Source organism: Phodopus roborovskii, unplaced genomic scaffold (assembly GCF_943737965.1).
Source record: "Phodopus roborovskii unplaced genomic scaffold, PHOROB, whole genome shotgun sequence".
NCBI lineage: Eukaryota > Metazoa > Chordata > Mammalia > Rodentia > Cricetidae > Phodopus > Phodopus roborovskii.
In genome coordinates, this window is record NW_026126433.1 from 5,893,312 (window position 1) to 5,911,352 (window position 18,041).

At 46.2% G+C, this 18,041-nt stretch overlaps 1 protein-coding gene across 1 annotated transcript; it reads left to right on the top strand.

Moving 5' to 3' along the window:
* Positions 1–1,030: 1,030 nt before the first annotated feature.
* On the top strand, positions 1,031–15,433 carry Kcnmb3 (potassium calcium-activated channel subfamily M regulatory beta subunit 3). Its single transcript, XM_051185706.1, has 4 exons — positions 1,031–1,092; positions 9,276–9,449; positions 13,601–13,799; positions 15,023–15,433. The coding sequence occupies exons 1-4, from the start codon at positions 1,031–1,033 to the stop codon at positions 15,431–15,433; spliced, it is 846 nt and encodes a 281-aa protein (XP_051041663.1).
* Positions 15,434–18,041: the final 2,608 nt, after the last annotated feature.

The following is an 18,041-nucleotide window of genomic DNA, read 5'->3' on the forward strand; positions in this document are numbered from 1 at the left end:
CTGTACCATATGCATGCCTGGTGTCCACAGAGGACAGAAGAGGGTATTGGGTTCCCTAAGACTGGAGTTACAGATGGTTGTGAGCTACCAGATGGGTGCTGGAAATTAAACCTGGGTCTTATGAAGCAGCAGCCTGTGCTGTTAACCACACAGCCAATCTCTAGCCCATCGATGAGTCTTAGAAATTCTGGGAAACCATGTCATGATATAAAAGCTAATACTTTTTGTTTTTGAGACAGAGCTCTCATGTAGTAGAGAACATTCTCACACTCACTCAACTCTGATCCTCTTGCCTCGCCTTCTGACTGGAAGTAGAGGTGTATGCTATTGTGTCTGCTGTAAAGCTAATTTTAAAATTAAATTAATGTTATGATTGTTGAGGGGGGTGTGCATGGAGTTGGCTTTCTCCTCCCACCTTTACCTGTCATCTGGGCACGGAACTCAGGTCACCCAGCCTTGGCCAGGTGATCCTTTATCCACCAAGACACCTTGCAGGTTTATAAAGCTAATTTTTTAATCAGAAAAGACTGCTGTGTGACACCTATGCCTTAACATAAGTTTTGAAAAAGAAGGAATGTATCTGTGGGACAGAACATTTCCTTTTCTTATATGCAATGTATTAGGTGTGTCTGTCTCCAATTACTGTGACTCCCTGGGGGCTCAGAACTTTCCATAACCCTTTGGTCTCTATGGCAATGCACCTGGTGGCTTCAGAGGAAACACAGGTGACAGGTGGGGCAGGTGCCGGGCAATGCTGGGAAAGAATTGTTGACTGCAGAATCACAGGCACTTCATGAGCATCTGTACCTAAGTGCTCTGCTTTGCCCAGCCAGACTGCCCAAGTCCCACCTCTCTAGGAAGTTCTGGAGGTCTTGTAGCTCTGGAGGAACCAGAGCTCCTGGTGGCTGTGGCTAGGCAGGGAGTTGGGAACTCCCTCTGGGACTCCATTTCCGATGATGCTTAAGCTTCCTGAGTTCTAGAAAGGCACAACTCAGGCAAGAAGCATCCATTCTGGCCAGCCTCAGGCCACATGCAGCCCTTCAGCATTCCCGTCCAAATCACACTGCAGGGTGGCAGGAGGCGGCAGGGCAGGTAAGTCCCCATATCAATCTCCCAGCAGTGTACATCCTGCCAGACAAGCTGTGTGCACTACTGGAAGGCAAGCCAAGATTAGAGGCTGAGTTTGGTGCTTCACTTCCAGGATGTCAACTTGCAATGACTCTCAGGTACCTACAAAGTACACTCTCTTTTTCCCCCATCTCCACCCACCTCCACCTGAGGATGTTGATTTGAGACAGGATCTCGGGTAGACAAGGCTGGCTCAAGTTCTCTAGACAGTTAGGAATCATCTTCCTGTCCCCACTCTCCACTGCTGGCATTCTAGGTGTGGACCAGTGTACCTGGATGCAGAGGTAACACAGGCAGTGTGGGCTCTGGACCCCAGCACTCAGGCAGTGCTCAACACATACCTTTCTCATGAAGAAATGAGAGTAGCCTTTGGTCCATTGGTGAAGTCTTAACGGTTCAGTCTCAGTTGCTAGCTCCCACCTAGGCAGCTGTAAGATTCAGAGTCTCTGCCACTCATCTTCTTATCTTGAAATGGCGATACTTACCTATGTGTGCCCTAGCACAGGGAAGGGTACACACTCCCTGAACTCTCTAAACTAGATAAGTCTGTGTTTTCTATGTACACTAGCTTCTTATGTTATTATTTGGGGCTTCATTAATTTGAGGGAGTTGTTTGTTTGGCTTTTGTTTTTGTTTTGTGATGGGCTCTCCCGTGCACAGATTGACTGCGAATTTGCTACATAGCTGAGGCTGACCTTGAACTCCTGATCTTCCTTCCTCCACCTCGCAAGTGCAGAGATTGCCAGTGTGGCCCACCCAAGCATGCTGCATAAAGGAGGAAGTGAAAAGGATTATTTTAGGGCCCCAGCTCCCCAAGGGTATGCAAAGCAGTAGAGTTTTGAGCTTCAGAGAAGTGAAGTTCCCACACCTGTCCCAGGGCTGGGGCCAAGGGCAATCAGAAATGGGCCCAGGGATTTTGAGTAATGAGGTATTAAAATGTGCTGGCATGTTCCTGCCTTGAAGCCAAGCTCTCCCACCACAGGAAGCTTGGAAAGTGGGAACTGAGCACTGGCCCACCTCCAGTTCTAACTACCCTCCTTGGATAGGGTGTGAAGGAGAAGAGGGAGAGGAATCGGATGGATTAGGGATAGGAATCGGGCAGGTATGAGGGTCAGAACACAGCCAGACTACTCTCCTAGTTATGAACCAATGCTTTTATGAGCAACTACAGCGAATCTTTGCATGGCCGAAGATTGAGCCAGTCATGAGGTAAAAGTTAAGACACTGCTCACGACACAGAAGACACACCCGCATCTCACTTTGATTGCTGATATGCAGGGTTGGTTAGAGCTCTTTGCTCCAATCCTGAACTTGCTGGAGGCTTTTATTCAACCTTGTTTGCTGTTCTGAAAGAAAAAGTTGTTTAGCAGTTTTGTAATTAAAAACAAACCCCCGGAAGAGTGAGAGCAATGACTGAAGCCTCTTTTTCAACAGAAACAAATTTCAGGAAGGTACTAGTTGTATATGCCCCATGCCCAGAGTCAGAAATGTTTGAGAATCAATCCTCACCAGGTGAATTGTGACATGTGACAGTTCTTACACAGTTTAAATGTTAAAGGCAAGGCTGCTGGCTACTGTCCTGATCATACCCAGAGCTATGTGGACAGGGTAGAGAGGACAGGGTAGGGAGGACTGGGCAGGGAAGACTTAGCAAGGAGGCAGGGCAGGAGGGTGGGGCAGGAAGGACTAGGTGAGGAAGACAGAGCAGGAGGACTTTGCAGGGAGGACAGGACAGAGAGGGAGAACAAGGTAGGGAGGACATGTCAGAATGGACAAGACAGGGAGGACTGGACAAGGCAGACAGGGTGAGTGGACAGGGTAAGGAGGACTGAGTAGGGAGTACAGGGCAGGGAGGACAGTACAGAGTGAACAGGGCAGGAAGAGAGGGCAGCGAGGACTTGGTAGGGAGGACATGTTAGGGAGGACAGAGCAAGGTGGACAGGGGAGGGAGGACAGCGAGGGAAAACAGGATGGGGCAGGGAGGACTGAGTAGGGAGGTCTGGGGCAGGGGAGGCAGATCGGGGTGAACAGGGTAGGGAGAAGAGAATAAGGACAAGAGGACTGGGAGGATGGCAGGGAGGGCAGAGCAGAGTAGACAGGGCAGGGAGGACTGGGTAGGAGGACAGGACAAGGAGGGTAGTGCAACCGAGGATGCTTGTTGCTATCTCCAGGACATCAATATTCCTGGCAAAAGATAACTAAAATGCTATTGACTCATCTCACTGACTAGAGAGCAAATCACTTTGAGATCCTGGGAGGACAAGTGCTTGTAAATACCGTTGAGTTCATCGCAGACAGGACCACTACAGTCTCAGCAACTGAAGACAAGATATTCGCCTCTGAGGATGCAGGCAAGGACTGTACACCTACCTGATCGGTGGACTCTTAAATCATCAGTAGAGAGCTTACAAAGAATTGCTAATGACATGGAAATTAAGTGAGAAGTACAATAGTAAAAGAAAATCCCAAACTATTTAATGTGATCAAAGACAGGAATAATCTAGGAAGGTGTGGTGGTCATCTGTAGTAGCCCCATGTTTGGTACCAATTTATAGTAACCTGTCTTTGTGGGGTTTCAGTCGGATTTGGCAGCTGGCTTGCCCAGTTCACTATATCTCTTGTTATTTAAATAAGACATCCACAACCAAGACCAAACATCTGATAGTAGCCACACCTTAAACCTTTAGGTCTTATGACTTTAACCTTGGAAGAGTAAGGAAAGTTGTGAACTCTCTGGCCTTAAATCAAGATGGATTGAAGCCATTTTTATGAATGTTCCAAAGGGAACGTGCTTAAAATGGCAAACTCAAGGAGCTAGAGAGATGATGCAGGAGTTAAAAGTACTGGCTGCTCTTCCAGAGGACCAGGTTTGATTCCTAGCACCCACACAGTGGCTTGCAACCCTCTCTAACTCCAGTTCCAGGGTATCCAGTATCCCCTTCTGGCCTCCAGGTGCATCGGGCATGATTGTGGTGCATAAAACACATGTAGGCAAAACATTTATACATATAAAGTAATTTTTAACGACAATCATGGGGCTGGAGAGATGCTGTTCAGTGAATAACACTGCCCACCCTTGTTGCAAAGGGCCAAGATTCAGTTCTTAGCCCACATTAGGCAGTTCATAACCATCTGTAACTCCAGCTTCAATGGGATCCAATGTGTGGGCCTCTGCAAGCATTTCACTCAAACACACATATACCTGTGTGTGTGTGTGTGTGTGTGTGTGAGAGAGAGAGAGAGAGAGAGAGAGAGAGAGAGAGAGAGAGAGAGAGAGAGAGAGAGGGGAAGGCATATGAAGCATGTTTCTGAAATGGTCCTTTCAATTTCCCTGAAGTTTTCAAGTTTCCTACACCAATGAGATCAAAGGTGAGTTGCACTCACTGATGGATGCTCTGATGTTTGCCACCACTTCATGGTTCATTCTGAGGTCAGGTCATAACTACTCTGTGCTTCAGGAGAATGTACAGTCTACACTCATTACTCAGAGAAGCAATTGCTTTGCTCCCATCCATTCTTCTTATTTTCTAAAAGGTTTTGGAGTTAGAGAGAGAGAGAGAGAGAGAGAGAGAGAGAGAGAGAGAGAGTGAGAGAGAGAGTAACCAGAAGCCAGAAAAGGACATATGATTTGGTATAGCAGGCTTGCTTGGACTGCCAGCCCCCAAATCATAACACTAAGACTTACTAATTATGAATGTCCGGCCTTAGCTTAGACTTGCTTCTAACTAGCTCTTTTTTTCCACCAACTTAAATTAACCCATTTCTGTTCATCTCTGTGCTGCCCTGAGGCTTGTTTACCTCATCTAAGTACTGTCCATCTTGATTTCCTGTTTCCTCCATGTCTGGCTGGCTGGCTCCCCCTTTCTCTCTGCCCTCCAGGTCCTCCTATCCCTCTTCTGCCTAGCTATTGGCTGTTCTGCTTTTTATTAAACCAATCAGGTGCCTTAGATAGGCAAGGTGAAACAGCAACACATTTTTACATAGTTACAGAAATACAGCAGAAACAAAAGCAACAGGTCTTCCATAAACAATTATTCTGCAATACAAACAAATGCAACAATCTTTACATAGTTAAACAAATATTCTATTCCACAAACACCCTGTAACTGGAGGTACAGGCTTTTGTGAGTGGCCAGTGTGGGATCCAAACTTAGGTCCTCCAGAAGAGCAATCCACACTACTGGCCTCTGAGCCAATTTTCCTTCCTTCCTTCCTTCCTTCCTTCCTTCCTTCCTTCCTTCCTTCCTTCCTTCCCCCTCCTTTCCTCTTCCACCTCCCTCCTCATCCTCCTCCTTCTAAAGAAAACACAGTCTTATCCAGGCTAGCCTCAAATTTATGGCATCATGCCCAGGCTACTGTTCCCATTTTCAGGTACTTTTAGTCCTTTATGGATTTCTCCTTATTTTTAAGCTTTCCAACATTGACAGTGTGCTCAGTTGGAGTAGGTAGGCAGTTTGCCACTTGGCTGAATTAGAAGCCCGTTCCTTTCACAACCATCAGGTAATCGATGTGGTGACTGCAGACAGTACTCTAGTTCCCCTTTCCCCGATGTCCTCTGTGTACTCATGAACTGTCTTCTCTAGAGAGAATCCATATGGCTATCTTCATGACTTTACATTATCGATGTCTCTATATGGTCACTTGCTTACAGTGGAGCTCTGTGGCTGTCAGTTTCCCACAAATACTTGGTATAAGGTGGGCAGAAATAGAAGAGATGGCATGTCTGGCCCAGGATGATCAGAATCTGACCTATCAGACCATTTTCCTGCAGCTTGCCATTTTAAATGGGTGTATGCATTGAGTCTATTAGATGCCCCATAGGCAGAGCTGGGGAGATGGCCCAGTTGGTGCTTCCCCTGAAAGCACCAGGACCCATGCTTGGCCCTTGGAACACAAAAAGTCAGACACTGGTGGAGGCCAAGGCAGTAGGATCTCTGGGTTTGCTGGCTGCAGGCCTAGCTCAATTGAGGAGCCACAGCCCCAGGTCCCATTGAGAGACCATGTTTCAAAGCAGAAAGTGGAGAGGGCTGGAGAGATAGCTCAGTGGACAAATCACTTGCTCTGTACGCATAAGAATTTGCATTCAAATCACAAAAGAGCTAAGTCCAGTGGTCAGTGTCTGAAATCCCAGTGCTCTTATAGTGAAGTAGGAGGCAAGGCAGGCTTCTAGCCTGGCATATACAGTGGTTAAAAAAAAATGAAGGGAAGAGACATGGCCTCTGATCCCACATGTGTGTACCAAAATGCTGTCACATCCACAGAGACAGACAGACCGACAGACAGACACACGCACGCATGCACGCACGCGCACACACACACTTAAAAATTTCCAAGCATGGTTGTCAAAATCACTCAGTGGGAAAGAGTGCTTAACACCACACCAGATAACCTGCATTCAGTTCCCAGAGCCCATGTGGCAGAAGAAAAGAATTGATCGTTGCAAGTTGTCCTCTGATCTCCACACAAGAGCCATAGTGTGTGTGCACAAGCCCCTCATTACGCAAAATAAATGCAAAACAACAACAAAACCCCTCTCACAGCAAGTCTTGCTGGGACCCACAGTGGTATCAGCCATGGGGACACAGATGCTATTCTTAGCCTGGGCTCTCCATCCTCAGTCTTGCGTGCCAGTGGAGAGAAGGCATAGGAAGCAGCAAGGGATGAGATCAAGTATGGCATCCACTTCTAGCAAGCAAGCAAACAAAAAACAACTGGCAATTCCGTCCATGGGACTTTTTCTTGGCTCCAAACTTCATAAACATTCTCAGCAGACCGATGGAGCCCGAGTTTCTACACTTGGAGCTGCATGTCTTTGGTTTATGATTTCTTGAAGCCTCTTGCAATGGAAATGAATGGCTGCTGACCTTGGGAAGTGAAAGGACTGTGGCAAAGGGAGGGCACAGACCTGATTACAGGGAAGCCAGTATGGCTTGGCCAACAGTGCAAAGGCAGGAATGTGGATCTTGTGATGTTTTCAAAGGCAGCGATAAGCATTTTAATGAGAACTGTCATGATTTTAAAGTGTTAGCAAATAATAACATAAACAAACAACAGAAAGTCCAAGCATATGCTTACATGCCTGGCTGGATGATGTCTATGGCTGCCACTGTGTGTGACTGTGATGGCCTCAGCACTCAGCAGATGAATGGATTCATCTCAGCTCCTAGGAGAGGAGATGAAGGAATGTTAGAGTGGAGAGGAGCATGTGTTTGTTCAAAGATGGAGGGATGGTGTGAGGAGAGAGAGGGAGAGGGACCTTGAACCTGTGGGCAGTAGACCAGACTAAGGGCATGATTTCTCACTCAGGTAATTAGGGAAAGGGGCAGGCAACAAGAGCAACTTCCTGACGAAGCTCATCACTCACCCCAAAAGTGGCTTTTGCAGTTGTGATTTTCAGGCAGAATTCATGAGAATATAGAGAAACCACATTCAGAAAGGCCACAGCATTCACTGGAAGACAAGCAGGTTCAGAACATGCATCGTAGGTGACAAGCGAAAGCCATGCCCAGGTGATTTGGTTCTAGTCATGGATACAATGACTCTACTGAGTGCCACCAGGCACAGAAGTCCCTAGTCTTGTTACAATCTCTTCTTCCTTTCATTCCTTTCTTCTCCTTTTAAAAAATAGCACTTAAAGTGTGTGTGTGTGTGTGTGTGTGTGCGCGCGCGCGCGGGTGCACACATGCATGCATGTATCCCTATGGTGCTGGTGTCTGTGAAGTCTAAAAGTGGGTGTTAGACTCCCTGACAATACTTACAGGCAGTTGTAAGCTACCTGATGTAAAGCTGGGAGTCCAACACTGTACCTGCAAGAGCATATGCACTCTTAATTGCTGACCCCTTTTTAAATACAGGGTCTCATATAGCCCAGGTTGACTATGAAGCCCACTATGAAGCCAAGGCTGACCATGAACTCCTGATTATTCTGCCTCCACCTCCTGAGTGCTGGGCTCCCAGACATTCACCATCTTGTGTTCTGCAGGGAGAATAATCCAAGATAGCCACACTTTCACTTTTAAATGAGTGAGTTTATTATGCATGTTGCAAGGAAAAGTCAAAGAACAACTAGCAAGAAACAGATGAAAAAATCATTTAACCAGTGGCTTATGACATCCAATCAGGGGTCCATAACATCTGGCAGAGAGGACAGAGGAAGCCCTGTTCAAAGCATGCTGGGAGCTGAGATTGGGAGATTTCCAGTAGGTAGGGCAGGGTTCTCTTCTTCCTCTTCCAGCCTCTGGTTCCCACTGCAGGCATTTTTTATGTGATGGGACAAACAACAGCAACCTCCTTTGAAAAGGTTTTACCTTTCAGCAACTCTTGGGGCTGCATTTTTGTTTGTTTTTATCTTCCTACGTATGTGTGGTATACATGTGTGTGGTATACATGTGTGTGCACATGTGTGTGGAGGCACTAGACAGATGCCCTGAATCATTCCAGATGGGCTCTTCCACAGGATTCATTGAGACAGGGTTGCTCAGTCAAACCCAGAGCTTACTGATATGGTACTCCTATGGATCACTTACTTGCTCTGAGATCACCATCCCGCAGGCTGCAATTATAGATTACTGTCATGATTACCAAGGAATTCACCTGGGGTCTGGAAATGTGAACTGGGTTTTCTAATTCTTTAACTACTACCATTTCCCCTAGACCCAAGCTGTGCACTGTTTTTGTTTGTTTGTTTTGCACTCCTACTTATCTGCCACCCTCCTTTTTCTCTGACACAGACTTGGGGACCAGCCCGACCCAGGACAAGAAGTCTTGGAGTGTACATGACAAAAACAAAACAAAACAAAACAAAACAAAAACAAACAAACAAACAAACAAACAAAACCCCACTGTAGTCTTGGAGAAGGGCCATCCTTGCTCTCAGAGTCTACTTCCAGCAAGCTTAAGCAGCACACGATGCTTTGCCTGTATAATGTAAACTACTCCACACCCAGTTTTTTATATCTTAAAAATATTTGACAACATATCAATATTGGTTTATTTTGATGGTACCAGTCTCAGTTCTGAGTGTAGAATCTGGGGTGTTGCAGGAAGCTGCTTATGACTGAGTGAGCCAGACTCAGGTTTGTCACATGGCAAATGACAGCACTCTTACTCACACAGCATCTTTCTGGTTCCCCCACCCCACCCCAAAGGACAGCACTTCCAGCCTCAGGCAAAAGCAATGGAGACCTACCAAAGGTGCACCCAAAGCTTCCATCAAGTGCTGGAGAGGACCGTGCCATGCTGCTGGGTATTGCCATGATGGCCTCCTCCGTGCTGATGCTCTTCCTGTTGGGGACCACTGTGTTGAAGCCCTTCATGCTCAGGTGAGACACAGGCCAAGACCCAGAGCTCCAAGATGGGCTCAGCCCAGCAGTGGAGTCCATACTCCTTGCACATCCTGAGCTTGCCACGCATGCTGGAGACAGTGTGGGGTGGAGAAGGAGGTGTGAAGCATTCCTTAGCTACCCCACACTCACAGCACATGCTGCTGCAGTCTTATTGCCAGATGAGACGGGCATGGCTGGTAGCACAAAAGCACCCAGCTAGTAGATGCCAGCCCAGCTTTCTCTCTGCTGTCCCCACCAGGAGAAACCTCTCCCTGCCAGGTAACTTACTGGAATCTTATATCTGCTTGCTCCCTAACTGCAGTGGCTACTAGGATGCTCTAAGCCCAGGTCATTCTTGTAACCATAAGGGATTGTGTGACCTTTGAGTTAGACATTTGTATTTCTTCCTTGGGATTCCTTCCCAGCTTTCTCTCCTTTTCCTGTTAGTCATTTTCTCTTAACTTTAAAATAGGCACATGTCTATGTGAGTTGAATAAACGGGTGTTCACTCACACACACACACACACACACACACACACACACACCCTGTTCATATGCGCAGATTAAGAAAGAGGGAGAGAGGAAGATGTGGGGAGGGGAGGAAAGGGAAGAGCGGGAGAGAGCAGAGGCAGAGAGTTAGAGCATACCAGCTAGCCATGTTAAGGAACTTTAGGGAGTCAGTTCCCTCTCTCAGCTTTGTGGGTTGGAGGGATTGGACTCATGTTTCAGGCTTGGTGGGGTGCCTTTCCCCTATGAGCCATTTTGACAGCCTCAGAAGTGGTTTTAGACTTTTGTTTTGAATCATTTGTGTGTGTGTGTGCCCATGGAGGCCAGAGGTGTCAGTTCCCTGTAGCTGGAGTTACAAGGGATTTGAGCTGACTGAAGAGTGCTGGGAAACAAACATGGGTCTTCTGCAAGTATGTGATCTTAATTGCTGTGTCATCTATGACGCCCCCCAGACTGCTTGTTTAAACATGGGATGCATTGGGGAGATGGCAGCAGGATGTCTGCGGCCCATATTTGTTTTACTTGCCAATATTTCTGGAAATTGCTTAATGGGAGCTGTGAGGACATTGCCTGAGCAGTCAGTGCTCATTTCTGCTTCACCTTATCATTCTTCACCATCTAAGGGAGCGGTCCCTAAAAGACAGCAGTTAAGATTTCTAGGGTGACTCACACCTTTCTCTCCACCCCTCATCTTTTAGTCAAAGGGACAGAGTATTGCAAATCAAAGCCAGAAAAGTCCCAGCACAGATGGGAGACACTTGAGAAGTTGCACCCTTATCAGAAGAACTATTGCCAACTGACAGCTGATGCAGGAAGGAGTCAGTTTCTTCAGGGATTCTACCCCTGGGAGGTTATCCATGCTCCACTAGATGGCCCTACACTCTGGGTTAAAACAACAAATACCCAAAGTTAGGAGGAAAAAGTGGTAGGGGGTAATGGGAAGGCAAAGGGTGTTGGCTTTGATCAAACACATTATGTACATAGATGAAATTCTCAAACAATATAGGGAGGGACACATGTAAAGGGTCACGGAGCTATGGAAGCAACACCATGGTTTTTAAGTCCTAATACACGTAGTTGTACCTCAGGGGTTCAAGCTTGGCCCTTGTGCATGGAGCACTCTCTTATGCATCTCTCTGAGGTCCCTGAGAGACAGCCAGGTCACAACAGCACATGGGAATCAGAGAGCTTACACGTCAACAGATAATCAGACAGCTATTAGTAGCACTTCCTCAAGATGCTGTTTCAAAAGATAGGCAGAAAAGCAGGCAGGCCAGAACTAGAGCTCAGAAAGAACATGTTTCAAAATTTAAAATATGCTCATTAGTATGTGCATGTGTGCCACACTCATGTCTGACTTTATGTGTGTATGTACGCGTGCGCACGCATGCACATGTATGCATGCACGTGTGCACCCTACTCCTGTCTAAGGGCTGCCATTAAGAGTTAGTTCCACCATGAGGGGTCTGGGGACTGCACTGAAGTGGTCAAGCTTCATGTGGAAAATGCCTTTATTGTCTCACAGATGCAAGTACTTTTTCATTTCTGTAATTTTTCACTTGCCTAACAGTTTTCTTAGGCTACTTCTAGTGACCATGTTTTTCTTCAGGTTTGCAGTCACTTGGACATTTCCAGAGCAGCTGTATAGTTTCCTGTTGCTGCTATAATGGCACACTGTGCACTTGGTGACTTTAAACAGTTGGCAATTCATAGCTCTTGAGTTCAGAAATGTGACCTGTTTCTCCAATTGGTATCAGCTGGACTAAACCATCTTCTAAGTGCTATAGAGGCACCTGGTCCCTCCTCCCAGAGGCTGCCCATACTCCTTGGCTCGTGTGATCTGAGGTCTTGCACCTCCTAGCCTGCTGTTATCCACCACAGCATTTTACTGTGGCTTCTGCTCCATGCCAGCACACACACCCATTTCCATACCTTCCATTTGTTGTAGAGGAAAATGATTGTTTATGGCTGAGAGTGTGGTAGGAAGCACCGAGTCTATACAGTGCTGCTTTAAAAAGTAGTAAGGGTCCTGCCCACTTTGCCTTATGTAAGAGGGGCCCATGGGAGCAATCTGTTAGTCACTTTTCTCATGTTGTGACCGAACACTTGAGGAGAAGCAACTCAAAGAAGTATCTATTTTGGCTTCCACTTTGAGTGTACACGCCAACACGGTGGGTTGGCATAGGCAAAAGGAGGGATGAGTTGGTTTGTATTTTTTTTTTTTCATTCAGCCCAGGATCCTGGCAGCTAGGGTGGGTCTTTTCTTTCAACTGTTCCAATTTAGAATCTTCCTTATAGACAGGCATGGAGCCTTGTCTCCTTAGATGTCTGTATGTTCTAGTTTTCTAGAACTTAGAGAAGGAGTTTATTTGGATTATGCTTCCAGATTAGAATCTATTATTGGGGGGAAGTCAGGATGGAAACTGAAGACAGGAACATGGGGGCAGGAACCATGAAGGGGATGATGCTTGCTGGCTTGCTTGTTCATCCTTGACTAGTTTTCCTATACAGTCCAGACCGATCTGCCTAGGGATGGTGCTACTCATAGTGGGCTGGGTCCTCCAACATTAATCATCAGTCAAGACAATTTCTCACATCTAATACTGCCATGTCCTCTTGCTATGACAGACTCTTCCCTGTGGATCCATAAACCAAAATAAGCCCTAGCTTCCTTGAGTTGCCTTTGGTCATGGAGTGTTATCATAGCAACAAAGGAGTAACTAGTATAGTAACCAAGGTATTATCTGTATATGGCATGACAAGCGCTTAGAAATGTTTCCCAAGAAAACGTAGCCAAGTCCAATGTAATGGTGCTTGTAGCATGTGCCATCATGTCACACTTCCCGGAGCATGAAGAACAGGATGTAGCTTGGCACTCTAAGGAATTCACTGCTACAAAACCAGCCTTGTTTCCCAGTGGCAATCTCAACACATCTGCTTCTAACTTTAGAAGTATGGTGGGGATGCAAAACCAGCCACACTGCCAGAGCCCTTCCAAAGGCCCACTTTCACCAGGAAGCTGGTATATACCTCTAAAATAGATGGCATGAGGGATTCTGGGTTATCCAAATGTGATTCTTGGTGGCACAGTATTTAGGGTAATGGTACTTAGTTCATTTTTCCTAATACTTGCATTTTGAGGGTGGGGGAGACAAGACAGGATTCTTTGTATAACAGTCCTGGATGTCCTGGAACTCACTCTGAGACCAGGCTGGTCTTGAACTCACAGAGATCTGCCTGCCACTGCCTCAAAGATGCTGGGATTAAAGTCGTGCACCACCACTACCCATCTAATATTTGCATCTTAATTATTGTTTGTATAGAGATTCTCAGGTTTCAGCTCAGACCTCCTGAGCTAGAATCTCTGGGAGGGAACCCCTGCAGCCCACTCTTTAACGACGCTAACAAGTGAACTCATTCAGGCCAATCTGTAGTCTGACAGTGTTGTTTTAGGGCTGGTGGGTGAGATACACCTCCAAGGGCCAGAGGCATTTGACACCTGGTTCTTTTCCCATCTGTGTGCCCCACTGTGATGTTTGTGCTGAGGTGTGTGTCTCAGAAGGCAGAGGTTGACTTTCCAATAGCTGCTTTCAGACCCTCACATCCCTACTTAGGAAGACCACTTCTTTTTAACTTCACAGCTCTAACAGAGAAGAGTCCAACTGCACCACCATCCACACACACATTGCAGATGATTGGCTGGATTTTGCTTTCACCTGTGAGGGCAGCTTCCAGGATCACAGCAGGTATCCCTGTCTGCAGGTGTTTGTAAACCTCACTCACTCAGGCCAGAAAGTTCTTCTCCACTATGATGATGAGGCGGTCAGAACCAACCCCAAGGTAACATGGATTTGACAATTCAGAGTTTTCTCTGCTACCCTTCCATAGTGTTGTCCTGAGTGGGGAATAAGCTATCTGTGGGAAGTCAGTTCCTTCTAGAGAACATTTGTTTTTTGGAGAGAGGGAGAGATGGCAGGGAAGGAAGGGAGGGAGGGGGGGGGGTAGCCCAGGATGTTCCCAAATTTGCTATGTAGCTGAAAATGACTTTGAACTTTGGAATCATCTAGCTCTTCCTCCCAAGCACTGGGATTACCACACCTTGTTATTAAGTGGCTAAGGATTGAATCAGGGATTTTGTATATGCTAGGCAAAGACTACCAACTGAGCAAAGCCTCAGCCCCTTCTGAACGTTCATAGTATTCCATCATGATAAATGCCTCTGGTAGCAGTCTTGGAGGACAAACAGGGCATGTAGGAAGGAGAGGCATATTCTAGTTTCCTGGCTCGGTGTGTCCTAAGTGGGCAGTGTTTCCACACTGCAGTCCTAGTTAGAATGAATGAATTCAGTGTTCCTTCAGCCAAGCTGGTAGTTCTTTTTTTTTTTGGGGGGGGGGTGGGGGTGTAAGATAGGATTTCTCTGGTAGCCCTGGCTGTCCTGGAACTCACTCTGTAGACCAGGCTGGCCTTGAACTCACAGACATCCACCTGCCTCTACCTACTGAGTTCTAGGATTAAAGGCGTGTGCCACTGCTTTATGGGGATATTTAAAGAACTAATAACTGAAATAAGTTACATCACTGGTTCATATGACTTATAGTTCAGTTACACTTAACTAAAAGGTTCTATTAGCTAGTATACTCTAACAGTGTTCTGGTAATTAAGCAATCTAATGATTTCTGGTTTCCTACTTTTGATGTAGTCATTTCTAAAGTCACACATTAAAGTGTGTGAGTGCGTGTATAGGTCAGACGATAATACACAGGCATCAGTTCTCTCCTACCATGTGACCCTGAACTGAGGACCTCAGACTTGGCAGCAAGCACCTTTGCTGCTGAGCCATCTCCCTTGTTCCATGCCTCGCATTTCAGTAGTCCCCTCCACATGATAGCACACTAGCTAACAGATGTGGTCATTTCACTCTGTACCCTGCAGCCAACCATTCCCTTCCCTCCACACTATGCAAGATGACATGTTCTATACCATGTCTCCCACCATAACATTAGCCTAAAGCCCCCGGTGTTGGCCACTGTTGATACTGCTTTTCCCCTCCTCCAATCTCCCAGTGCTTTTACACACCCAAGTGTCACCGAGACAGGGATGATCTGCTCAACAGTGTCTGGGACATCAAGGAATTCTTCGATCACAGAAATGGAACTTTCACTTGCTTCTACAGTCCTGATGGACAGCTGGGAGTTGTCCTGAGAAAGTCTGGCCCCAAGGTTGTCTTTCATTGCTTGTTTTGGCCTTTACTGACTTTGCTGGGTGGGGCCCTGATTGTTGGCTTGGTGAGGCTGACCCAGCACCTGTCTCTTTGGTGTGAACAATACTGCATGGTGATGAGAGTCCAGGCAGGAGGCAGAGCACAGTCGGTGGGCAGCCACAAGTCTTCACTGTGCAGTGTGGCAAAGAGCCAGGGAAGGGACAGAAAGCTGAAGAGGCAAGCTCAGCTCTCCCATCCCAGATGCTCCCACTGAAGACCTGAGCACTGCCAGGCACAGTGGAGCAAACTTGTGATCCTAGCACTTGGGAGGCTGAGGCAGGAGGATCAGGTTCAAAGTCAGCTTGGGTTATACACAACAAATCTTGTCTGAGAAAAACATAGCTGGGGTTGTAGCTTTCAGATAGAGCACTCTCCTAGCACGCACAAGCCCTGGATTTGATTCCCAGCTCTAAGAACCATCTCATCTGCTTACAAAGCTGCTGTGTAAAGAGCAAAAGTGGACACAGCAGCTTTCCACATGGGAAGCAGTCTTTAAGTGCTGTTTTCTACTTATTCTAAAACACGTAGTTTCAATGGTTTTTCTTTTTCCAGTCTCCTTCACACAAGCCAAGGAAGAACACTCTTCTTCTCATAGGCAAAATGACTCCAAGTCAGTCCTCTATGCAACTCCAGTTCTCTGTGGAATGTGTTGGCATGTAACAAGCCATTACTGAGTCTCTGTCAAGCTCTCAGCTGTCGGCATGCTCAATTCACATGGAAACCTTTTACATAGAAAAAGCTTGAGAGCTGGGAGATGGCTCAGTTGGTAAAATGAGAACCTGAGTTTGATTTCTCAGACACATACAAAACAAAAACAAGCAAGCAAACAAAACAACAAAGACAAAGCAGGCCTGTTTGCCTGTATCTACAACCCCAACACTGGGGAGGTGGAGACAGATGACAGTCAGAATAGCAAATCTGTGAGTTCCAGGTCAATGAGAGACCCTGTCTCAAAAAACCAAAGTGGATATGGAGTGACTGAGAACCTGAAGTTGCTCTGGTGTCCACACATGGACACATACATGCAGGCATGTAGACAATACACTTATGCATACTCATAGCTAGCAGTTCATTTACCTCAAGTAGATTAAAAACTATCAAAACTGTAAGAAAACTCAGGTCTGTCTGCCACATTTATTGTAGTTCATTCTTCCTTTACCCTTCATTGCAAGAAAGCTGCTGCCTAGAAAACCCAGTTTACATGTGTTTGTATTTGACCTTGTTACACACTGGTTATTTTTCCTTAGTCTCTGCACACTATGGGAACAGGAGAAATGACTACAAGTACAAAGTAAGCCCAACATTCACCTCAATTAATGCATGCTGTAGAATGGTCCCACTGGGATAGTCAGTATCCTGGAACAGAATCATCCAGGGAGCTGGAGATGGCTCATGCCTTTAATCCCAGCACCTAGGAGGCAAAGGCAGGTGAACTCTTGAGTTCAAGGTCAGCGTGGTCCAGAAAAGTCATAGCTACACAGAGAATCCCTGTTTAGGAAAACAAAACAAAGTAACAGTTGATTCCCAGCACCCACATGGCAGCTCACAACCATCTTTAACTTCAGTCCTAGGACACCCAACATCATCTGTTGGTCTTGGAGCCACTACTTGAGTGTGGTGCTCATACATACATACAGGCAAAATACTCACACACATACAAGTGTAAAAAAAAAAAAGTCAACTGAGGCAACTCCCGCGTCACAAGACTTCCAGCAAGGCCTTCCAGCTTAAGATGAACATGTGAGCTAGGATCTCAATGTTTTTCCCAAAGTACCTCAATGCACCTTTACAGTTCCACACACAAAAATGAAAACCCCCATTTAGACAACAGAATGGGACTTTTGAAACAACTTTTGGCATGTTGGTGGAATCAGGGTCACACCTGATTCTAAGCCACTTTAAAGCCTGTTAGTAATTAAATTCAAGTCCCAAATTAGCAACCTGGCTAAGCCTGGAAGAGTGACAGCCATTGGCAATGGAATCTTGGTCTCTCACCTTCTCTTTGCTCTGGGCTAAGGGGGGAACATACTTCAGGCAGGCTTGCTTCCAGGTGTAGGCAATTGGGAATCTGTCTCTTTTTGATGGTCTTCAGACACAAAGATGGGGAAGGGGGGCGAGACAGTAAGGTTAGTTTCTGGTGACTTGCAAAAGTAAGGGAGATGCCAGTAGCTGAGAAATCCTTGTGTTGAGCTGCAACAGCCTACATGATCATGTCTGATAGCAGTGGGGTGGAAGTAAGCTGTGACGGGTGTCTCTCCACCACTCTACCCTCTTAACTGATTGATCTGCTGTGTAAAGGTCATCAATGTTATTTTGTATACCTAACCTCACCATAATAAAATACACTATATATGTCCAAGAAAAAAAAATCTGTAAATGGATTCTGTCATTTTTTCAAATTAAAGATAAATCCCAAATCCATTTCCTAGTAAACTTGACAACATACAGCTTTTGTGCTTTTCCTACCATGCTAAATCCTGAAGCCTCAGTGTGTCCCACCAGTCACAGAGGTTTCCCAAGCAGATAGTGAGTAGTGGTTCATCCCAGGGAAGACAGACATTAAGCTGGAGAACAGAGTCAACTGCACGTTCTAGCCACCTGGCACTAGTAAAATTTAAGTGGTGACAGTTTATTGTGAAAGCAGGACGCATCAATGCTCATGTCTTGGTACCAGTCAAATGCAGGTCACCTTCTGCACCATTCATTTACAATGGAGGGCAAAGCAGGCTGCTTCTAAAATGACTTCATGCATAGACTCTAGTTTCCAACAGACATGAGAAAATAGCCCATTTCCTACCCATTTCTAGACATATACTCACACC

Excerpts from the sequence above, each read along its gene's own strand:
- Kcnmb3 (XM_051185706.1), top strand. The coding sequence starts at position 1,031 with ATGCAGCCCTTCAGCATTCCCGTCCAAATCACACTGCAGGGTGGCAGG. Across the intron at positions 1,093-9,275 it reads GGCAGGAGGCGGCAGGGCAG|GACAGCACTTCCAGCCTCAG; the intron begins GTAAGTCCCCAT and ends CCCACCCCAAAG. Across the intron at positions 13,800-15,022 it reads CGGTCAGAACCAACCCCAAG|TGCTTTTACACACCCAAGTG; the intron begins GTAACATGGATT and ends CCAATCTCCCAG.